This window comes from Plasmodium vivax, chromosome 2, assembly GCF_000002415.2.
Source record: "Plasmodium vivax chromosome 2, whole genome shotgun sequence".
In the NCBI taxonomy this organism is placed as follows: domain Eukaryota; phylum Apicomplexa; class Aconoidasida; order Haemosporida; family Plasmodiidae; genus Plasmodium; species Plasmodium vivax.
This window is the reverse complement of record NC_009907.1, coordinates 469,345-490,235: the sequence shown is the minus strand read 5'-3', so window position 1 is coordinate 490,235 and position 20,891 is coordinate 469,345. Positions and strand designations below refer to the sequence as shown.

The 20,891-nt window shown below is 49.1% G+C and overlaps 5 protein-coding genes across 5 annotated transcripts, besides 13 other annotated features; all 5 read right to left on the bottom strand.

Moving 5' to 3' along the window:
* Positions 1-827: 827 nt before the first annotated feature.
* On the bottom strand, positions 828-3,113 carry PVX_081610 (aspartate-tRNA ligase, putative; the record flags this gene model as incomplete). The annotated part of the gene is made up of 1 exon (XM_001613547.1): positions 828-3,113. The coding sequence occupies exon 1, from the start codon at positions 2,721-2,723 to the stop codon at positions 828-830; it is 1,896 nt and encodes a 631-aa protein (XP_001613597.1). The 5' UTR covers positions 2,724-3,113.
* A 1,843-nt stretch (positions 3,114-4,956) lies between these two features.
* Positions 4,957-5,807, bottom strand: PVX_081605 (hypothetical protein). The gene is made up of 2 exons (XM_001613546.1): positions 5,247-5,807; positions 4,957-5,055 (listed from the first exon to the last, which is right to left on the bottom strand). The coding sequence occupies exon 1, from the start codon at positions 5,639-5,641 to the stop codon at positions 5,258-5,260; it is 384 nt and encodes a 127-aa protein (XP_001613596.1). The 5' UTR covers positions 5,642-5,807; the 3' UTR covers positions 4,957-5,055; positions 5,247-5,257.
* Positions 5,558-5,591: a microsatellite.
* Positions 5,808-6,504: 697 nt separating the features above from the next.
* Positions 6,505-6,528: a microsatellite.
* Positions 6,529-6,855: 327 nt separating this feature from the next.
* On the bottom strand, positions 6,856-11,058 carry PVX_081600 (hypothetical protein, conserved; the record flags this gene model as incomplete). The annotated part of the gene is made up of 1 exon (XM_001613545.1): positions 6,856-11,058. The coding sequence occupies one exon, from the start codon at positions 11,056-11,058 to the stop codon at positions 6,856-6,858; it is 4,203 nt and encodes a 1,400-aa protein (XP_001613595.1).
* Positions 7,884-7,951: a microsatellite.
* Positions 8,473-8,519: a microsatellite.
* Positions 10,350-10,525: a microsatellite.
* Positions 10,535-10,631: a microsatellite.
* Positions 11,059-12,580: 1,522 nt separating the features above from the next.
* Positions 12,581-12,638: a microsatellite.
* A 431-nt stretch (positions 12,639-13,069) lies between these two features.
* Positions 13,070-13,146: a microsatellite.
* Positions 13,147-13,297: 151 nt separating this feature from the next.
* Positions 13,298-14,823, bottom strand: PVX_081595 (hypothetical protein, conserved; the record flags this gene model as incomplete). The annotated part of the gene is made up of 2 exons (XM_001613544.1): positions 13,298-13,722; positions 13,914-14,823. The coding sequence occupies 2 exons, from the start codon at positions 14,821-14,823 to the stop codon at positions 13,298-13,300; spliced, it is 1,335 nt and encodes a 444-aa protein (XP_001613594.1).
* Positions 13,526-13,608: a microsatellite.
* Positions 13,684-13,791: a microsatellite.
* Positions 14,824-16,764: 1,941 nt separating the features above from the next.
* Positions 16,765-19,228, bottom strand: PVX_081590 (hypothetical protein, conserved; the record flags this gene model as incomplete). The annotated part of the gene is made up of 2 exons (XM_001613543.1): positions 18,727-19,228; positions 16,765-18,686 (listed from the first exon to the last, which is right to left on the bottom strand). The coding sequence occupies exon 2, from the start codon at positions 18,499-18,501 to the stop codon at positions 16,765-16,767; it is 1,737 nt and encodes a 578-aa protein (XP_001613593.1). The 5' UTR covers positions 18,502-18,686; positions 18,727-19,228.
* Positions 17,104-17,123: a microsatellite.
* Positions 17,651-17,673: a microsatellite.
* A 260-nt stretch (positions 19,229-19,488) lies between the features above and the next one.
* Positions 19,489-19,518: a microsatellite.
* Between the last annotated feature and the right edge of the window lie 1,373 nt (positions 19,519-20,891).

Sequence of the window (20,891 nt, the reverse complement as noted above, 5' to 3'; positions counted from 1 at the left end):
AGCAGCGGGGGAGGGACATAACAAAAGGGAGATATCAACCATTTAGGGATGCCTCCAAAAAATGGGAACTCTTAGTGGACTCGAAAGGGGGAAGTGAATGGCAATTTGAAGAGAGGCCTATGTTGGGAGTTACTTATTTTTAATTTTTTTTTTTTTTTTTTTTTTTTTTTCTTCTTTTTTTTTTTTTTCTCCTGCGCCAAACCGGCGAGGGACCCAACACGCACGACGTTACTTCGCAAAGGTGCTTAGCGTTGCTCATCGTGCAGGAAGGAATGTATACCCCCTTGAGGTCGCAGAGGGCCAGTACACATACACCGCTAAATGTTCAAACGTTTTAACTTCGTTGGAGTTGTGCCTCTCCTCATGCGTTTTCAGCACCCGGTTGCTCTCCCTCCATGGTGTATACCTCACCCCTTTTTTTCACAAAAGCAAATGGGCAATGTTGCGCAGGAGGGCGTCCCCGCCAGGCGCGCCCACAAAGGGAACAACCCTTTCTACAATTGAACACACAACGATGATCAGTTTGGAGCGAATCGACACTCGTGCGTTTAAAAAAAGAGAAAAAAAATGGCACTTTCGCCTGGGTATAAGTACCCCTTCTCCACAGGAGCACAAGCACCCCCCTGCTACGGTGCGGCTAACGCGTGGCGCTTCCCGGCGCATTGTGCTCACGCCGAGGGGGCATTCTCCACACGGCCCCTGCTCTGTGGAACTGCACCGCATAACAGTACAGCCTAACGGTGCCTCCTATCCCTACCGCTTAACTGCACCGCTTAACTGTATAGCCTAACCGAGCCGCTTTTTTCGCCCTCGCTTTGGGCGCGCCCTCACGGGATGAGCCGCTTCGGGTCGCGCGGGAAGAGCGACGTCTTGCGGATGTTGTTGAGGCCGAGGAAGAGCATGAGGACGCGCTCGAGGCCGATGCCGCAGCCGGAGTGGGGGTACGACGAGTAGGCAAAGGAGTCGATGTAAAAATTGAGCTTATTCGCGTCCAAGTTAAACCGCTTGATATTTTCGAGCAGCAAATTCACATCGCTAATCCGTTGGGACCCAGACAGAATCTCCTCCCCCCTCATAAAGAAATCATACGAATTGGAGATGGCCGGCTCGTCTTCCTTATACATAGTATAAAAAGGTCTCAGCGCAGAGGGGAAGTTAATAATGATGTAGTAATCCGTATGGTGAGACGCCTTAACAATTTTCCCCAATTCCTTTTCCATATCGGTGGACATATCATAGGCTAAAATTTCCTCCTCTTTTAGGTGAAGCTTTCCATGCTGTATTAGCATTTTTATGGCCTCTTCGTAGGTAAAAATTGGAGTCTCCTCTAGCCACTGGAAATCCTCACAAGGGTACTGCCCCTTTACAGTCTTAATGAGCATTTCATTCTTCCCTCCTTTTGACAACTCAGTGAAAATGTGCTTAAACATAGAATCGTAAAAGTGCACATTTTCTAGGTAGTCATATTTGTAGGTCATTTCTACATCTAAGGATACGTATTCACAGAGGTGCCTATAGGTGTTGCTATTTTCGGCTCTAAAAACGGGGGCGACCTCGAAGACCCTATCAAATCCGGAGTTAATACACATCTGCTTGTACAGTTGGGGGGACTGTGCTAGGAAGCCCTTCTGGTTAAAGTAGTTAATTTGAAAAGCATTGGCTCCTCCTTCGCTGCTCTCTCCAAGCAATTTGGGCGTATGTATTTCGATGAAATTATTCTCTAGTAGAAAATTCTTAAAGATGGTGCAAATTTGTGACTGCAGGCAGAAGATGCTATAGTTGGCGTAGGTCCTCAAGTCTACACATCTATTGTTTAACCGATTGTCCTGATTCACCTTGATGCTTCCCTCCTCATTCGTTTCCTTCATATTTGCATCCTTTAACAAAAAGGGCAACTCCTTTGCCGTCTTGCTTATGCAGAATATTTTCCTTATATGTGCTTCGTACTTTATATTGGTGCTATCGATTGGGACCTCCGGCTTGCTCAGCTTTCCCTTTATATCTACGATAGATTCCAGTGGCAAGTTGCTTACCCACTTCATCATATTCTTGTCATTGTCGTTATGCTTTATATCTAGTATGCACTGCATGGAGTACAGTTTGTGCCTCAAAATGATGAAGGCTAAGGAGCCCTTGCTCCTGATATCGTGGATTCTGCCTCTAACCCAGATGTCGCTTTGGAGTAGATGCGCTCCATTCGACTCGGCTACTACAGAATGGCTAGCTGCGTCGTCTTCTCTCTTCCCACCATCGGTAGCGCCACTCCCCCCCACCTTCATCAACGAGTGGTATATTTCTTCCAAATTGAACAACCGTATCTCCTTTTCGTTTTCCTTCATTTTGCTAATTTTTACAAATCCGTAGCTCTCCTTATTTATATCCTCACAGACGTGTTCTAAAACTTTCGTGGCTTCATTTTTTAGGTTCTCCCTTTCTGCCTTTTTGGCTAGCTTCTTCTCCTTCTCTGCTAACTTCTTCGCTTTTTTCTCCTTTTTCTTGTCACTCACTTCGTCAGCTGCATTCTCCACTTGGCTCCCCTCCTTCTCCTTCACCTGTTCCGTCTCCCCTTCCATGGTAGTACTCCTCCTCCTCAGGGTTAAACTTTCCCCTTTTTTGATACAAGGGATGGCTACTCCAACGGGGCGCGCACGCACCTCCTTTACAGGTATGTACTTTTGCACGTGGTGGAATCTCCTCACAAGGGTGAAGCAGCACCGTTGCATATGCTCCTTCGGGGCCCACGCTCTTCAGAAGCACAAGTGGCCAAGTTAGGCAGTCCCTCGGCAAACCATTCACAAAATTGGGTAGGCCAGCAAGGGGAGCAAACTCACAAAAGGGTACTGCTCAACGGATGGCCTTAAAAGGGAGCTGCTTTTCACTGGCTGCTATTTTACACGCATGTGAAGGAGGTACACTCAGCGCTGCCACTCTGTGTTATACCCTCCAGGGGAAGCGGCCTCCCTCGGCGCTGACCCGAGTGGGGAGCTTTTAACAAAAGGAAAAACGCAGCAGGGGTGGTGGCGTTTGCGTTGGCGTTACCGCTTGCATTACCATTCGCGTCAGCGTAAAGGATGGCATGCCGATCGGCTTGTTCCTTCTCCTCAAGAAAGCGTAAAAAAAACGGGTAAAAAAAAGGGGTAAAAAAAAAGGGGTAAAAAAAAAGGGGTAAAAAAAAAGGGGTAAAAAAAAAGGGGTAAATAATAAAAAAAAAAAACCCACTTCGAACATCAACAACTATGTGAATGTGACACCCCTCTGGTGGTCGCCTCTTAAATGACGCAAAATGGGAAGCAGTTCTTTCCCCTCATTCGGGAGGTCCCACGCGGGTGGTGCTGTAAATTGCGCCGTCAGTGTGATAACCCAAGGTTGCTTCTTTTTTTTTTGCCACTTTGTGCAAGTAGGTAAGGTAAGTAGCCACAACGCGGAGTACTCCCCTGCAGCCTCTCTTCCTTTTAAGGGGGCACCCCCGATCTTATAAATCAAAAGGGTTCCCTTTCTTTTGGGGCAAACTCTCAGTCACACTTGGGAAGCTCCTCTCTTCAACCAAATCGCACCAAAAGGGGGAGGAAAAAAAAAAAAAAAAAAAAAAAGGCCACATTGGTGCCAATAGTACCATCTATCGTGGAATAACTGATGTACAGGTTGACACAACAGAAGGGGGGATTTTTTTCCCACATTTTTTTTTTTTTTTTTTGCGCCGCTTCAACCCATGACTGCGTCGGGCGGCTTCCATTCGAAGGGGAAGCTAACACTAATTTGTGCGTTTCGATCTTCCCCGCATAACTGCTTCGATCTTATGCTAAACGGTTCTGTGGAAGAAGGCACCTTCTCCCCACCAAAAAAGGGATGCCAAGCCGGCAGCACCATCCTGCGCCCACTTCTTCACAGCTGCACAGCTGCATCACTGTTCCAGGTGTGAGAGGGCCAGGCGCAATTCCCGCTTGGCCGTGTCGAGGTCCTCAAACAGAAGGGCTGCACAGGGTGGAAGATACGCCAAGGGGGAAATGTATAGTGAAGGGTGCGTGTGCATATTGGGACATTCCTTAGGTAGGTTTGCTGTCTGTCTGTCTGCCTGCATGTGTGTGTTTTTTTTTTTTTTGTTTTTCCCGCTTTCCCCGCACGCACCATTCACGGCATACTGCGCATGCTTCAAGCTCGCGGCAAAGTCAACTCCGTTCTGCTGCGCTTTGTAGGCCTCTGCGGGAAGTTGAAAGGGAACAAATGGGAATCATATTTGAAACCCGTGCTGCGGTACATGCGTGCTCCGTCGAATGGAGCGAACTTTTTAAAGGGGCACTCGTTTGTCATGCCAACGGGGCTGCCCTTTTTGTTTAACCCAATTCAAACTTGTGCATGTCCATTAAGCTTTCACACTTCTCCGTGTAGTCCTCCTGGGTGGTTTGCTCGTTGGGCTCTCCTTGGTGCATCTCTCCCCAGTCGGGGGCGCCTCCATCACCGGGCGCTGCTGCAAAAGGTGTGCGCGCATTCGTCCGTGTGGTTGTAAGCGGGGCTGTACACACGTACGTATGCACGTACATATATGCATATGTATACTTATATGTATATGTATACGCATGGGCGGAGCGAAGCCTGCGCCCCGAGGGTAACCTGGCGAAGGTGCCTCGCCCCCCGCGTTCCGCGGAGAACCGGGCTCGGGCCTTATGCCGTTGTCAAAGCATTTCTTCAAATAAACCGTTTTGTACTTGGCGTACAAATATTTTTTCCTCTCATCCTCGTCTAATTTTCGGAAGTGATTTAAAATTTCGTAAAAAATTTGAGACGTGAAAAACATTTGCAGCGTTTTTTTTGTTATTTCTGCTTGTCTGTCATGCCGGTCAGCTGCTAGGAATAGCTCTGCGAGGGGGGAACAGAATGGAATTATTTACCCATTTGGCTTATTCAGTTTCGCACAAAAAGTGGGTATTTTTTTTTTTTTTCATTTTTTCGGCCTGTTACTTTTGCAAAAATCGGCTAACTTCGTGTACTCCACTGCGTCGAAAGATGGGCGGATATGTTCGGCCTTGTCTAGACACTGCAGGAATATATCTTTTGCCTCTTCAAGGTGGGAGTGGGTGGAATTGAGTGAGAGTGGGTGAGCGTCAAAAGAAGGAAATAAAGTGAAAAACGGGTGTCCATCATGATGCGATTTTTCTTTTCCTCTTTTTTTTCCACCCTGGTGATTGCCCCATTCGTTTTGCCCCCATCCGGTGGGCACCTCTGGCCTATTTATGCCTAATCTTACATACCTATATCGGTGCTATTGCCCTTTACGTATTCGTTGAGCTCCTCCACGATGTACAGGGTGCACAGGAAGGAAACTGCTCATTTGGGAAACGACGGGGAAAGGGGGTGGGCGTTGTTCGTCCGCCTGCTTTGCAGTTGTGCAGGGGCGGCACGCCCATGTGCATAAATGAATATGGCAATATATACACACATATGTATGTATATATATATGTATGCATGCTCGTGTGCATATCTTCAGGCACACTCGCGCGCCGCTGCGGCCTCTCCTCTTTCCCCCCTGCGGGGTACCTAGCAAATGGTCCCTTTCCAACTCCTGCGCCTTTTTCCATATGAACTGAATAGACTTCATGGACACTTTTTTGCCTCCCCCCCCATCTTGCTCCCCCTGCGCTTCCATTTGGTTGCCTTCTTTCCGCTCTGGGGGTTACAAGCGCGATCTTTTCAGTCCGTTGGCAATGGGCGCGGCGTCGCCAATCTGTTGCCTCGGGGAGCAGTGTTGCTAACCGGTTGGCGGTGTGCGTTTTTTACGAGCCTACTTCGAACAGCTCCTCATTTCCAGACCTCGAAATCGCTATATTTTTTTAAAACATCAAATGGCTGTTTCTTTTTAAAACGTATGGCTGTTTTTTTTTTTTTTTTTCTTGCCTGTTCATGCAATAATTGTATTTTTTTTTTTTTTTTTTCTTGCTCGTTCATACAATAACGGAATTTTTTTTTCTTCCCCCCCGCTTGTTCATACAATAATGGCATTTTTTTTGCGTCACTCTAATATGCTAGTTACAAACTGGTACGTCCACTGCCACACATGGGTCTTCCCCCTGTGAAAAAGGCAACCATGTGCCTCATTACGCAGTGAACACACGTACGGTGGGAAAAACTGCTTAATGGAGCTTCCGCCGCTGTAACTCCACTCCCTCGCGGGGGAAACAAATACACACACATGTACAAGTAAGTGCACACGTAGTAGCCAACCTGTGTATGCCGCTCACAGATTGAAAATTAACAAAAATTAGAATGGGAACTGTTGCGTGTCCCAGAAGGAGCTTCAAACTGCTCGAGTGGCTTTATACACATGTGTGATTGCCCTGTCTGTGTGCCTCTCCAAAGCGCCAGCATTATATGCCCCTTGAAGGGGTTCAAAGGTGTTTCTTCAAATGAGCGATCCCACATGCGATGTGCACAAAAATGCAAATACGAAAAAAAGGGAAAAATGGGAAAAAAATGAAACAGTTGTTCTTGCACACAAATAGGGCAGCACCTTGCCGCTATAAACATTCGCCCTTGATAAGTCAGAGGGAATACAAAAAAAAAAAAAAAAAAATGCGCGCCAAGCTAAAGGGATAAAAAAAACACGTACATACGGCTACACAAGGGGGAGACAACTCTACACCCTTTTAAAACACCTCAGAGAGATACACACGAACACACTTGAACAAATCAACCGCCGTCGACGCGACTTTGGGAAAAAAATACATTTTGAAAAAAGGGGCCATAAAGTAGCCATGGACGGGCCATGAACGGGCCATGAACGGGCAAATGCAAATAGGCAAATGCATAACCGCACATACTGCCGCTCACAAGTACACATACTTGGGACCCCCCCCTAACAGACTATACCCTCCTCAAGCTGTTCATTATAAAATCCCTATTGGCCCCCACATCACAGTCAATTTCGTTTAGTAGGTAGGCCTGATATAGGGAATTCCCCCCTGCACTGGAGGGGGTGAAGTTCGTGGAGCGCTCATATGCGCTGATTAAGACTTCATTTAGAATTACGAACAACACATGCTCATCATCCAGGGGAACAAAAACCTTCAGACAGTGAAAGAAGAAAAAAAAATTAACTCTTAACATTTCAAAACCGTACTCATTAAAATGTAAGTCGCGCACATATTCGCTGTAATTTTTAAACAAAATTTTGATTATCATGAGAATAATTTTTTTGTTTTCCAAGTGCAAATTTCTTTTGTAGTTCTTCATTTTGCACATGTACAATTTGTACATGTACATTTCTAGGTTTTTCTCATCGTGGGTTTCTTTCTGCTGGGTGCTGGCCAGGTCGCTTCGGCTTCCGCCCCCGTCATGATTGTCCCCCCCTGCTTGCAGCTCCGAAGAGGTCCTTCCCCTCTTCCCCTTTGCGTACTCCTTGCACACCCGCTCCAGCGCCTCCCCTATTTTGCCCTTCACGTCATTAAAATGGTCCGCGTGGCCAGAAGCAGCTCCAGCTCCAGTAGCAGCTGCACTAATCGCCTTGCTCTCCAAGAAGGACGCCAGGTGGGAATGAACCGCGATAATGTTATTCAAGAGGTATATAAAATTTCTGCTCACTAGTTTGGTCTTCTCCCCTTCAGTCCATTTCTCCCTTTGGATGAATTCCCTTACACTTCGCGACATTTTATTTAAGTAGTACGAAACGAAGGCGTTCATTAGCTCGTTTCTTTTTTCGAGGAATTTAAATTTTGCAAAGTTGCGAATGCCGACGGTGTGCTTGTTCGTGTCATCCTGGCTGTTTTCATAGTCGTCATCGGAGCGGAATTCGTCCGAGTTGGTCCCTTTCGAGGGGTCCTCCCCTGCTAGGGTGTCTCCTTCGACCGCCAACCTGGTTGCCTTTCCCCGTTCGACTTCTCCACCTGTATGGCCCGAAATGGCGTCGTGTCCAGCCTCCCCTGGTTCGTCCCCCTCGCTAGCAATGAAGCTCGCGCTCCTTTTGAGGAGAAGAAGATGGCCATCATCCCGCACATCGTTCTGCTCACCAGAGTGCCCCGAGCTAAAGGTACGATTCTTCATTTTGTCTTGTTGTTCCTCCTCCCTGTGAATGAACACCGAGTGGAGCCCTCCTTCCTCATCCGTTTCTGCACCTTCCTGCGTGGGCAAGTGTTCCAGCCCCCTCAAGCGATCATCCTGATCATCCGCCCCTTCGAGCGTGTAGTGCGCGGAGGTTGCAGCTGGGTTCAGATGCCTCTGCTTGATGGGCGGCAGCCCCTTCGAGTGCGTTTCCTCATCGGCGTAAGCATCAGCTGGGCCTTCGTTCCCCTCCCCCGCTTTACAAAAGGGATACGCATCCTCATATATGAGATCCTCAAACGTGCAGCGGAGGCTAATCCTCTTCCGCTCATTCACCAACGCATGAGCTTCTTTATACACGTCCACAATTACGGTGTACACTTTTGACACTCCCTCCTTTTTCATGTTGTCTAAAATTCCCACTAGGGTGAAGAGGAAATTTATTTCGCTTTTTTTGGCTGCCTCGAATTTGTGCTTCTTTATTATGCTTTCTATAAACTGGTCGAATTCCATCCTCATCAACTTCTTCCTCTCCATCAGGAGGTGTTGAAACTCGCCACCGTCAAATGTGACGCTTTGGTATATCCACTTGGCTGTGCATTTCCAAGTTTTTTTTTTTTTTTTTTTTTCTTCTTCCTCTTCTGCGTTCGCTACATCGTTGTGGTATGCCTGTGGGGGGTATATGTTTCTGCACCGGAAGATTTGCTCCTTGTCAACGGGGGGGTCCCCTTCACAGGAGGAGGCATCATCCGCGGAAACTTCATTTGTGGCAACTTCATTAGCGGCACCTTCACCCGCTTCTCCCCTGCGCCCCTCCCAGACGCACACGAAGTACCTGATGAAGGCGTCCGCGAACCGCACAAGGAACAAAAAATAAATGGTCACAAAGTTAATCAAATTTTTGAAATAAAAATCGGTGCTGGTTAGGGGTATCTCTTTGTAGAAGGCCTCCAAGTCGATGAGGACAAGACACAGGCTTAACAGAATGTGGTGACTGAGCTCGGGCTTGTTTTCCAAAATGTAACTAGCTTCCTTCTCCTTGCACAGGGAGAAGAAGCTCATGAGGCTGCGGTCGTTCTGCAGGCACAAGCTGTACACGTGGAACTTTAGCAGCTCGGAGTGGGTTCTCCTGAGGAACTCCTCCATCAAGGGGGGGACGGTTCCCCCGTCACTGACGTGGGTGCTGCGAAGGTGAGCGCCAAGACGGTTCACGGATCGATTATCCGCTTCGCTCATCGCCGCATCGCTCGCCGCTTCGCTGATCACCCCCTCCTGCAGCACCCGCACGCAGCGCGCCACGAGTTTCACCGGGGGGTTGAACATGCATATGAGGTCGACCGTCAGGTCCTGCAGAAGCTTGAAGAGAATCTTCGTCAGCAGTTCGACCACCTCCCCGTCGTCGTCCGTGCTCAGTAGGGCCTCCAGGTGCTCCTCCTGCCAGTCGACCGAGGGGGGGGTTCCCCCGTTTGGTGCATTGTCACCACTGTTTGTTTCCTTATCGTAATTGGCTTGGCCTGCGCCCACTACGTGGGCGGACGGGTTGGTGGGAAGAGCCCCCGCTTTGCCCCTCACATCAGCGGTGGTCGCACCCAGCTTCCTCATCAAGGCCCTCAACCGGGGGATACCACCAAGAGCTTCCACCTTCCCGCTTCCCTTCATTCCGGTTTCATCACCCACAGAATAAAAGTCTCGCAAAAATAGCTGCTCATAGCTCCGTATCATGGTGAAGTAACAATTTAGCCATTTCGTGTAGGCCAACTGTAGCACCGTTTTGAACACCCCGTTATGGCCCTCATCGTTGGGGGCACTCTCACCGGTGTGACGTGCGTGCTGCTTCTCCATCCCCTTCGCAGACTGGCTATCAGCCTCTCCCTCTTTGGTGGTCCCCCCCTGGAGGTAGCTCCCCCAATTGGCAATTTCACACAGTAGGTACTTCATCGCTGCAAGTCTGTTTCGTATAAACACATTTCGCACCTCCTTTTTGTCCTTCCCATATGCCAAAAATAGGTAGAGGGTGGAGGTGACTTGTTCGTTTGGGATGACTCGCTCACAGAGGTGGTTAAAAAATTCTTCCGGGGAGTTCCCCGCTAGGTGGGGGGGGTGCTGCCCATGCTGAGTGAGCTCCCCATGCTGAGTGAGCTGCCCATGCTGAGTGAGCTGCCCATGCTGAGTGAGCTGCCCATGCTGAGTGTCCTCCCCACGCTGGGTCTCCTCCCCTACGTTGGGGGGGACACCCCTCCGGAGCTGCTCCTCATAGTAGTAACACGCAATGGAGGCCAAATTTTCGCAATCCAAATAAAGGTCCCTAAAAATACGCCTGCCTCTATTTTGGTGGAAAAAAGGAACCGCCTCGATAAAGAGCTGCAACGATTGGGTGTAGTCCCCAAAAATGATAAAACGAAACATCCTCCTGGGGATACTCATGATGGTGTGTACCCCATTGAGTAGCTCCTTAATATGAAGCAAACTTTTAATTTTCTTATAATTTTTACCAATTCGGTTGTTCACCAAATGGGAGTGATTATCTATAAAACTCAAGTGCTCATTTATCTCCCCAACTTTCTCTTTAACATTTCCAAAAGAGTTCTTCAGATTTATGATGGTGTCTGCTGCTTCCATAAATTTGCTGTAATTGTTATACACCACTGACTGCATGAAGTTATCATTTTGCTTAATTTCCTTTTCTATGTGTTTTGCCTTTTGTATCAAATCGTTTAGGGATGCCTTTTCTAGGAGCTTCTTAAAGTACTCGCTGACGTTAAAATCGGTGCTTTTCTGGTTTAGCTCCTCTGAGTCGCTCGCGTCTGTGGGTTCCTCCCCGCACATATGGCTGCCGCTCTTCTGAGATTTCCACACCATGCGGGGTTCTCTTTCCTTCGCGCCACTCAACTTTGCCTCGTCACTTCTAAGCACTCCACCTACTTCTTCCTCGTGCTGCTGACCATTTTCACTCCGCCCCTCTAGCCCGTAGTACCTGTGCAGGATCGCCCCCACGTTCTTCCTCCCCTCGCTTCTCTGCTCCCTGTTCATCTCCACAAATTGGAGCCGCTGCCCAAGAAGGTGAGGGGGCTATATGCGGGACTGCTACGGGAAGAAACCCAATCGACAGGCCACCTCCCCTCTATCTGAAGTATCACTCCAGGAAGGCGTGTTCATCCCCCTGAATGGGGCGCGCACATCTGGCGGAGCACACACAGGACGAAGCACCTCCAATCGAAGCAGCGATGGGTTGCCTTCGTTCCTATCTCGCCTGGTGCAGAGGGGGGAATAATAAAATAAAAAAAAAAAACTCACCAGGGGTGTACTAAAACGGAGGCGTATACCCCTTTGTGTGCCTCTAATGTGTAATTATGGGGGGGGAAACTTCGCGTGAACCCTTTATTTACGGGGGGGCCAAAGCTCCTCGCGCAGTTGCGGATGAGAAGCGGAGAAGCGGAGAAGCGGAGGAAGAACTAGTTCGCCATTCTGCCATTCTGCAATGTGCTGTTCGGCCAATCCGCTGACTCGCCAATCGCCCATGCGCACTTCAGCCACGACAATGCTGCGCTTCGCGAGGCTGGCGGCTTCTCAGGGGGATTCTCCGAAAAAAAATAAAACAGGAAAAGTCAGCGACCATTCAAAAGCATCGCGCAGAGGTGAAAAAACAAAAGAGCCAAACGTTTTCTACATGTGAGTAATAATGCGAGCACAGCGTAACCGCGTGGGGGGGGACCAAACCTATTTTGGCAACGTGCGCTCGGCAAGATACCCCCCGAGTGGCGTCATTTCGCGGAGGAGCTAAACGAAGCTCACCTGAGGCGTATAAATCGCATGCCACCAACCGGAGTGCAAATTTTCAAAGCATCCGAAGAAACGGTCAGGTAAAAAACCACAACGCGTCAAAATAAAGTAACCACTTTTTGTGTGCACGGGGAGGTAGGCGGTATCAATAAGTGCTTTTCCTGTACCCCCCCCTTTTCTCCCCTCCTCTCACTCCCAACCATTACTGCACCGTCGAATAGGAACAAAAGGAGATATGCACACGTTTTTTCCCTTTACTTAGGTGATTAGTGGGATCCTCCTTCCTCCGCCCATCCGATGAGGACATCCCATTTTGTTCTTTTATAAGCCAACTTGTCTGCCTTTTTTTTTTTTTTTTTTTGTATAAATTATTCCCTTTGGGAGGAATGTTCCAAATTGCCTGAACGGTCAGGTGAAAAAAAAAAGGTTAACCTGTTCAGCTGGCAAATGGGTTGGTCATCCCAAAAATAAGAAGATAGGCAATTTGTTGCCTCCCCTTCCTCCCCGGGGTGTAGACAAAAAGGGGGTTACACATACCTGTGAAAGGCGATAAATGGGTAACCCTTTTGTGAATGCCACGCATATTTTTTAGCACCTACATCCAGTTCACCTCTCCCTTATGCTTAACAAAAATCGAGGGAGAGACCGCGGAAGGACCTCTGCGGGAATGGCCACATGGCAACGCCGTCGCGATGGAAGTGCGGTCAGAAGAAGGGGAAAAAAAAAAAATAAATAAAAATGCATTTTGAAAGCTCCCCCTAGCAAATGCAACGTTGGCCATTCCACTTGGGGAACTATTTCGCAAGAGGCGCCGCGCCCATTTGCCATGTCACCAGGGAATTGCAAAAATGGAAGGAGAAAGGAACGCACGTGTGTGTGCATACATATATAAAATACTGTAAGTATAATTATAAATGTGTTTATCCCCATGTGGGTTTGGCTCTCTCCGTGTACCGCTCAACAGCACCCATACACTTGTAGACTCCCACAGGGGGATGAAATCACATTTTATTCCCACTTAAACTTTCCCGTTGCGTTATTTATTTTTTTTTATTTTATCTCCTTCCGCCAACTGGGTCACCTTCCCCCCCCTTTGAGCTAAAACCCATTTGGGCATACTGTTGGGGGAAGGTTCCTCCCGTTTGCTTATAAACGGCAAGTCGGGTTGTTGACAGGAGGAGGCACGAGAAGGTGTGTGGGGGGCCTTCTTCATGTGCAGAAGTTCGCGCCCTGGCCCGTGCGATCTCCGCATGGGGAAGAGGGGGCAGAGGGGGGAACCAAAAAATGGACGCGCGCGGCAATTAAAAGGGATAAAAGGGGTGAAATCGATAGGAGCGATAAAGGCGATGAAAGGGATGAAGGGGATGAAGGGGATAAACGCGATAAACGCCATGGGGGCGATAAGCTTGGCGAACTGCAAAGGAACAGCCGCAGCCGCGGACGCAGCCGAAGTCGCAACCGCCGCCGCCTCCGCTGCGCCGGACGCACCTCACAAATCGATGATCGCCTTGCAGACCCAGGGCGCGAGGGCAAAACTCATTAGGAGGCAGAGGGCGCAAAAGGACGAGGACACGGCGATGTTCTTTTCCTTCGTGCTGGATTCTTCGAAGCACTCCCCTATTCTGGCGTAACTTATATTTATAAAGGAGCCGTTGGTAGAACCCAACAGAAAAATGATCAGCGAGACGAACCCGTTCGAGCGCATGTAGTCTCCATCGTCCAAATTCTTTATTTTGAAAGCGATTCCCAGGAGGATAAGTCTGCTGAGGCACAGCATCACGATGTACTTCTGCTTCAGGAAGTTGAAGGCGGTCAGGTAGACCGTCACGAGGAGGCTAAACAGCATGTCGCTCAGCTGGTACAGGAACATAAACAGGTAGTTCACGTAGACGCCTTTTCCGAGCTTGTTGGGGACTGCGGGGGGGGAGGTCAAGCGGTGAGTAAAGCGGTAAGGCGGTAAGGCGGTAAGGCGGCGAAGGTGCAGTGGTGGGCATTATGAGGGGTGCTTAGGGGCCGCCGTAAACGCATGCACAAAGGTAGGAGCGAAGGAAGTCGCAAAAATGCCGCTGACCGCCGCTAATCCCCGCGAACCGCCGCGAACTTACTCATGTGGGGGTAGACAATCGAGGAGACGAAAATCGAAAAGGAGATGGGGATGAGGCAGACGTAGTAGTACTTAATGAGGCAAGCGCCGTTGGAGATGTTGGTGCAGTTGAACATGCCCCTAAAGTTGGCCACTTTCTCTTTGCACGAGGTGAGGAAAGAAGCATTCGCCCCGCCATCCTTGGACTTCGAATCAGATGATAAAGCGCTCTTCTGTTTCTTCGTCTTCCCCTTTTCAATGGAACTCAAATCGTTATGCATACTAGCGTTTTGGCAGATTTCAAGCTCAATTTTTTGTTTCTGCTCGATGAAGAAAGGGGAGCTGACTTGTGCATACAAAATGAAGAGGATAATAAAAAACTCGACTGACACAGTGGTCCCAATGGATAAGGCAATGGCATTGTAATAGGAGTTAACGTTCCCATCTTCTATTGTAAAATAAGACATTAGCAAATTGATTGCGAAGAAGAAGAGAGAGCTGAAGCTGATGCCAGTGATCATGTAGCCATTCACCTTGATTGCCATGAGGAGGGAATACTTGGTGCAAGCGGAATAGAGGTAGCCAATAAACAAGCCAATGGTGCCACAGATGACGTAGACGTAGTACTTGGAGCACTTGAAGAAGCAGATGCCTACTAGGAGGACCAGCATGTTGGCTGTATTCAACGAATTGAAAAGCATTATTGATTTGAAGGAGGTCCTTTCGAAGGTTAACTGAAAGACGGAGGAGATGATCATGCAGCCAGACACGATGCCCATGACGGTGACGAAAATTTCCTCATCGTAGATTCGGTTTATGAGGAAGGACACGTTTACGATCACGTGCGACGGCAGGCTCAGCAGCAGCCCGATGAAGAAGAAGATGGCCCGGATTTTCGCCTCCTCCCCCGGCTGCAGCTTGTGCTTCTCCATGGGGCGGTTCGTCTCGACTTGCGGCGGTGCAACCGGTGCAATCGCTGTGTTTGAGCGTGGGCGGCACGTAGGCTCGACTTGCGGCGGGGCCTGCGTCTAAATCCGCTGCGTGACCCGCGGGGCAACCCTTCTGCGGCTCGTGCAAGGGGGGTGGTGGAATGGAGTGGAGATGGAGTAGAAATGGGTTGAAAATTGACTCCAAATTGGCTCCAAATGGGCCCCAAATGGGTTTCCAGATGGCCCCAAATGGGTTTCCAGATGGCCCCAAATGAACCCCCAACGGGCTGAAACCAGCGCGTGTGCGGGCTTACCAACTTGGAGCAGCAGCGCGACTGTTCAGTTAAAGCGGGCAGAAAAAAAAAAAAAAAAAACACACAACGCAGAGGAGAGCAGAGCAAAGCAAAGCAAAGCACGTGAACCTTCGAAGAAACAGCCCACTCGAAGGAGTCCTATAAAAAAAAAGAAGTTTCACTCTGTGCAAAACACCTACAGGCAGCTCGCAAGCGATGCGACCCAGTTGTTGCAGTATCTCACGAGAAGGAAAACACCACGAGTAAACAGGCGAACTGCTGTGCTTACATAAAATAAGAACGCACAAAAAAGAGGCGCTCAAAAGTGCTCATATACGTTCAGATGCGATCAAACGCGTGCAGATTCACCAGCTGATCTCACAAAACACACGGCAAGCAATAAAGTGAAAAATAATTTACAAAAGTGAATCACAGATGGGGGCACCAACTGCATCTGGTCTTGAAGCGGAAAAAAAAAAAAATAAAAAAATAAGAAGCAGGAGAAGAAGCAGAATAAGCAGAGGCAATCTCAACACAACGCAGATGCTACCGAACGGAATGACCCACAAGGGTGCTTATGCATTATATTGGGAAAAATACCCCTCTGAGTGAGAAAAAAAAAATATATACGCGAAAAAAAAGGGGCGGGGGAGAGAGATGAATGGAGGGAGAGTCAAGGCTGTCATAGTAAGAACAAAGGGGAAGGGGCGGCCTAATTATGCGAAAAAAAAAAAAAAAAAAAACATCCTTCCTATTACGCCTTAATCACATTTGCCTTGTTTCGAAAATGTTCACTCCCCCCTTCGTGCGGACAATTTTTTGGGCGGGAAATAAAGCCGTGCAACTTGTGCCAAACGGGTGTTCCCCACACAGGCACATTCACGTGTAATGATTCGCCACCCGCCCCGGCCGTCCAGGTGAAGCAGAGCGGTGCCATAGTGATACCCGAGTGTTACCAGAGAGATGCCATGCCCCTCTTGTGCTGCTCCTCCAGTCAGGCTACAGAATGGAATGCCCCCCTCCCCCTACTAAGGGCTGCATCTTTTACACCACAAAAAAAAAAGGGGCTTTTTCAAGTGGGTGAAGGTGGGTGATTCACGTGCACATGTCGTCATTACACGTGACCCTTAGGTGTAATCTCATCATGCTGCGTGGAGAGTAACCTCCCCTCGGTCACACTCACCACTGGGAGGAGCGGCAACTGGGGGGGTGACCAAGCCAAGCCAAGGGAGCACACACGATCATTCGCATCACTCGCGCCGTCGTGAAAAGGGGAAAAAAGTTAAATTAAAAAAGAAGAGAGTTCCATTAAGGCATCAATCCAATTGGTGTAACATTATTACATCCGTGAAAGGAACAAAAAAAAAAAAAAAAAAAAACTCCAAATAGAGGGGTGCCCAGCTGGTGCGACTCGGGCGGAGGGGACGCGGCCACGAAGAGTATGCAGCGTAAATCTGCGGAGAGTACTGCAGAATGGCGCTCGCAAAAAAGGAATTGCGGTGATGGCCACGTTGCTCGAGTGGATACGCCCGTGGGGGCGAAGGAACCCCCGGTTATCCCGAACGATAAGTCGGTTCCACCGCTACTGAGGCTACCACTGCTGCCGCCGCCACCGCTACCGCGGATACCACCGCTAACGCCGCTTCCTTGGCTACCCCCACCTGGCGCCGGAAAAGAAGACCTGGTTGACGGCGTTGAAGAATATGTTCATGCTGAGGTCGTTCCTGCGCACGTGCCGGTACAGCTGCCGCAGGTACTTCTCCTTGTAAATGCGCTGGAGCCTCCGTAGGAATAGAAAGTCCCCCTTTGTTAAAAACGGCAAGAGGGCACAGTAGTCAGCGTAGGGGTTGCTAACGTTGAAGGTGCCCCCAATTGTCACGGGGGGGACCCTCGTGTTGTACAGAAGTGAGAAGATCTCCTGGAACTCGCTCTGCTTCGTCATCCCAGTTGATGCTGCCGCCCCGGAAGAGGGGAAGCTTGCTAGCCTTTCTTTCACCACATCGTTTTGATTCCCCTTAGCATCAGCACCGCCAATGTTGTGTAGCCATGAAGAGGGATCTCCCTGCTTGTTATCCCCCCGGGTTGGTGCCACTTTCCTTTTCCCCTCTTCATCCTCTACAGTGGAGGGTAGGGCAGCCCCCCCCTTCTTCGTCTCATAATTATTTGGGCGACTCCCATATTTTATATAATTATTTACACTTAGAACAACCTCTAGAAACTTCCTCAAGTCGAGGACAATTTCTATGTTGTTCCTTTTTCTGCCCCTTTGCCTTCTGCTATTGATGATGTTATGAATTGGCTGTTTCCTCGCGGGGAAGAAGCACGTCTTTTCGTATTTGAGCACCCACTCTAGGGTGTACACATCTCCGGATTTGAGTCTCTCCAGGGGGGTGAGCAGCTCGCGCGGATTCTGCACCTCAGATGGGTTCTGATTAGCCCTCACCTCATCGGAGAACCACTTCTGCAGGAAGGTCTCCAAAACGGCTCGCTGCTTCACCTCTTCGCTGCTGCTGCTCGAGGGGGACACCTGCTTGAAGGGGCGCTTCACACAGAAGACGCCGATTAGCGAGTAGGACGTTTCCCCCCCCACGAAGGAGATTGGCATGACGTACGTTTTGTCCTGGCTGTACAGATCTTCGTCGACGTCGTCCTCGGTGCGCTCCACAACTGCGCTCCGTCCCGAACGGGTATTGGCCAAATTATCATTAGTGTGAAGTAGCTGGTTGGCCGCTCCCCCCGACGGTGCCGCTCCCCCCCCGGCGGTCTTCCCCACCTGGTGATTATACGCAGCCCTCACACTCATCTTCTGCACCGTTTCAAAAATGGGACTTTCAAATTCTAGAAAAATCATATTAAATTCTTTTGTGCAATTTTGCCTATTGTTGGTCATCAGGTAGAGGAAGTGGTTAGCAATTTTTACGTCTCCCTCCCTAGGGGGTTCATCTTCCTTCCTGTTTGCGCTGGAGAGAATGTACTTAGCTTCAATCGCTTGGAAGACGTCACTCTGAAGGATATTCTCTTTGGAGGTACTACCAGAGGGGGAGAAATTTTCTATCCTAAGCTTCTCTACAACACGTAACAAGCGGGTATTCCTCTCGTCAACGTTAAGTTTAAAGGAGTCAATATCTTTCCTTTCTTCTATAATTTTTTTTAAAGTTAATTCTAATTTTTTATTCCAAATGCAGTACCTGAGGGTACCTTTGCAGAGGGGGCACTGCACAGAGTTGTCCTTCAGTTTTGATATCTCTAATCTGGCACTTGTCTTCTTCCCATCCGGAACAACGAGGTGGTTCAAAATGTAGAAGAGGATACAGGTCTTGCAAACGGAGTAGCCACAGTTGTTGCTACACACAAGGATGTGCGAATCGATTAGAATGTAGCTGCACATTTTGCATAGGAACTCACTGGGGATGTTTATCTTTTGCTCCTCCTTCACGTCCACGCTGATCTCCTTCTTCGCCTCATGTGTGATGTCGCTCAGACTCGACTTCTTCTTGATGTGCCTGTGGATGAGGATCTTCGCCCCGTTGTGCACTTTGTCCTCGCCGTTTAGGAAGGCCACCCCGTCAACCCCTCCGCCAACTGCGCTGTCCACGCCAACTGCGCTGTCCACGCCAACTGCGCTGTCCACGCCAACTGCTCCTTCCCTGTACAGGGAGAAGTAAATGTCAATCTTGCTGTTGTAGTTGATGTTGCTCTGCTTGCAGATGATGTGCTTCAGCTCGCTGGCCAAGATGTAGTTCTCGCTTCTGTTTATTTCGAGCAGCCTCCACAGGGAGTGCTCGCTGAACAGTCGGTACTGGATGTACATCGGGGGGGGAGGAAGAACACTTGAATGGAAGCGCACAAGGTAAAGGATTAACCCGGCGAGGTCGTTTGCATCCTCGGTATGTATCCTCCTACGAAGGAGAGCTAATCCCCCTTCTCCTCATGCACGTTGTTCAACTTGCTCCCGCCCGTTCACTGCCAAACGAGGGACGGCCTCTCTCGCAATCTTTTCCTTTTCTCTCCCCTGGGAATTCATTCCTACACCGCGAGATGGTCACACCGCCCACGCAAAGATGGCAAACTGCGATCAGGGTAGCGAGCCGCAGGAGCTACTTCTCCCTCATCGGATGGTCAAAAAAAAAAAAAAAAAAATCAGAAAAGGTTAGAAAAATTCCGAAAAATGCGAAAAATCCAAAAAAACACTTCCACGTGCAATTTTATGCCCACTGCGGGTCTCGCTGCGTGACTGAGGTAACCTTCCCCAATTGAGCGCAAAAGTGGCCAGCTGCTAACCCCGCTCAGCCTAGCCGCGTGATGAGCTATTCCTTGGGATCCTCCGCTTCACCACTTGGACAGCTACTGCCCCGGGTGAGGAACGACTGCTCATCTGCACAAGGCTGGGGATGCTCCTACTAAATGGACACCCCAGCGGTTATTCCACCTACGCGTAGCCTCTACCACCATCAAGGGTGGTTACTACCCCTTTTTTTGAGGAAAGCAGCTTTACAAGAGGTACAAAAATGTCGTTTTTATTTTTGCCTGCACGAATGGCTGTAAAAAAGTTGCACTTATGGCATGGAAAAAAAAAAAAAAAAAAAAAATTAAAAAGGCGTAAAAAGAAAGCCACACGGGGTGCTTACCCCTAGCAACGCACAACGGGGAGTACTCAACGTCGGTTAAACTTCAACTGGGGGGAAGTGAAAAACATGTTTGTGCGCCTCCCCCGGAGTCCTCACAAAGTGAGCGAGGAAAACGCAAAAAAAAACGCGCAAACAATGTGCAAAAAATCTGCACAAAACGCGCGCACCTTATTGGTAAGGCCAAGTGACGGACTCAAAGCTCTCGCCATCAAAAACGGGGCAACACTGCGCCGGGCGAAAAACGAACGTATGCTGGTGGGTACACAAAACAAAACAAATAAATCGGAGTGACCAAAAAAAAAGAGGAAATTCAAAAATGCGTTCAAATGGTGGAGTGATGCATACTGGGGGGATTCCCCCGGACATACAAACTAAAGCGCATGGGAAAGTTTTTTTTTTTTTTTTTTTTTTTTTCACTTGTGGAGTGGAGTGTCATTTGGTCTAATTATGGAGGAGGGAGGGGGCTTTCCTTACAGCAAGTTTTTTCTTTTTTTTCTTTTTTTTCTATTTTTTCCTTTTTTTCCTTTTTTTCCGTTTTTTCCTTTTTTTCCGTTTTTTCCTTTTTTTTTTTTCTCCTTCTTCTCTTCGCTTCCCCCACTGCGCCGTCTGCCGCGCGCGCCTCCCCCGATGGCTTCACTTTCCGCCTGAGCAACTTGATTAGGCCCAACCCCCCTTTCAATTTCTTCCTCTTGAGGCAAATCAAATACTCCCGTTTAGGTCCCCCATGGTTCGAACACATACCAACGTTTGTTTCCTCCTTTTTCGATTGCTTCGCTTGCGGACCATTTGCTTTTCTCCCCTTCAAGGCGTTCACTTTTTTAATCACCACCAGCTTTCTCCTGGTAATCCGAAGTGGCCTCTTTTTCCCCTTACGGGAAAACTTCCCACCGGCGAGTCCTGCAGGTGGTTTTTCCCCTCCAAGATGGGGGTCGCAACGGTGGGGCATCTCCCCACAGGGTTGTAACGCTTCACATTCGTCCACGCCCACGCGCACATCCACTTCCACACCCTCCCCTACGCAGGGGTGCCTGCCGCCACGCCGTTCCTGCTTCGACGCACCGTCGCCATTCCCCGGGTGGCACATCTTCACAAGTAACCTTCGCCTTCCACTTGAGCCGCCAGATATCTTCCCCTTTAGGGAACGAAAAAA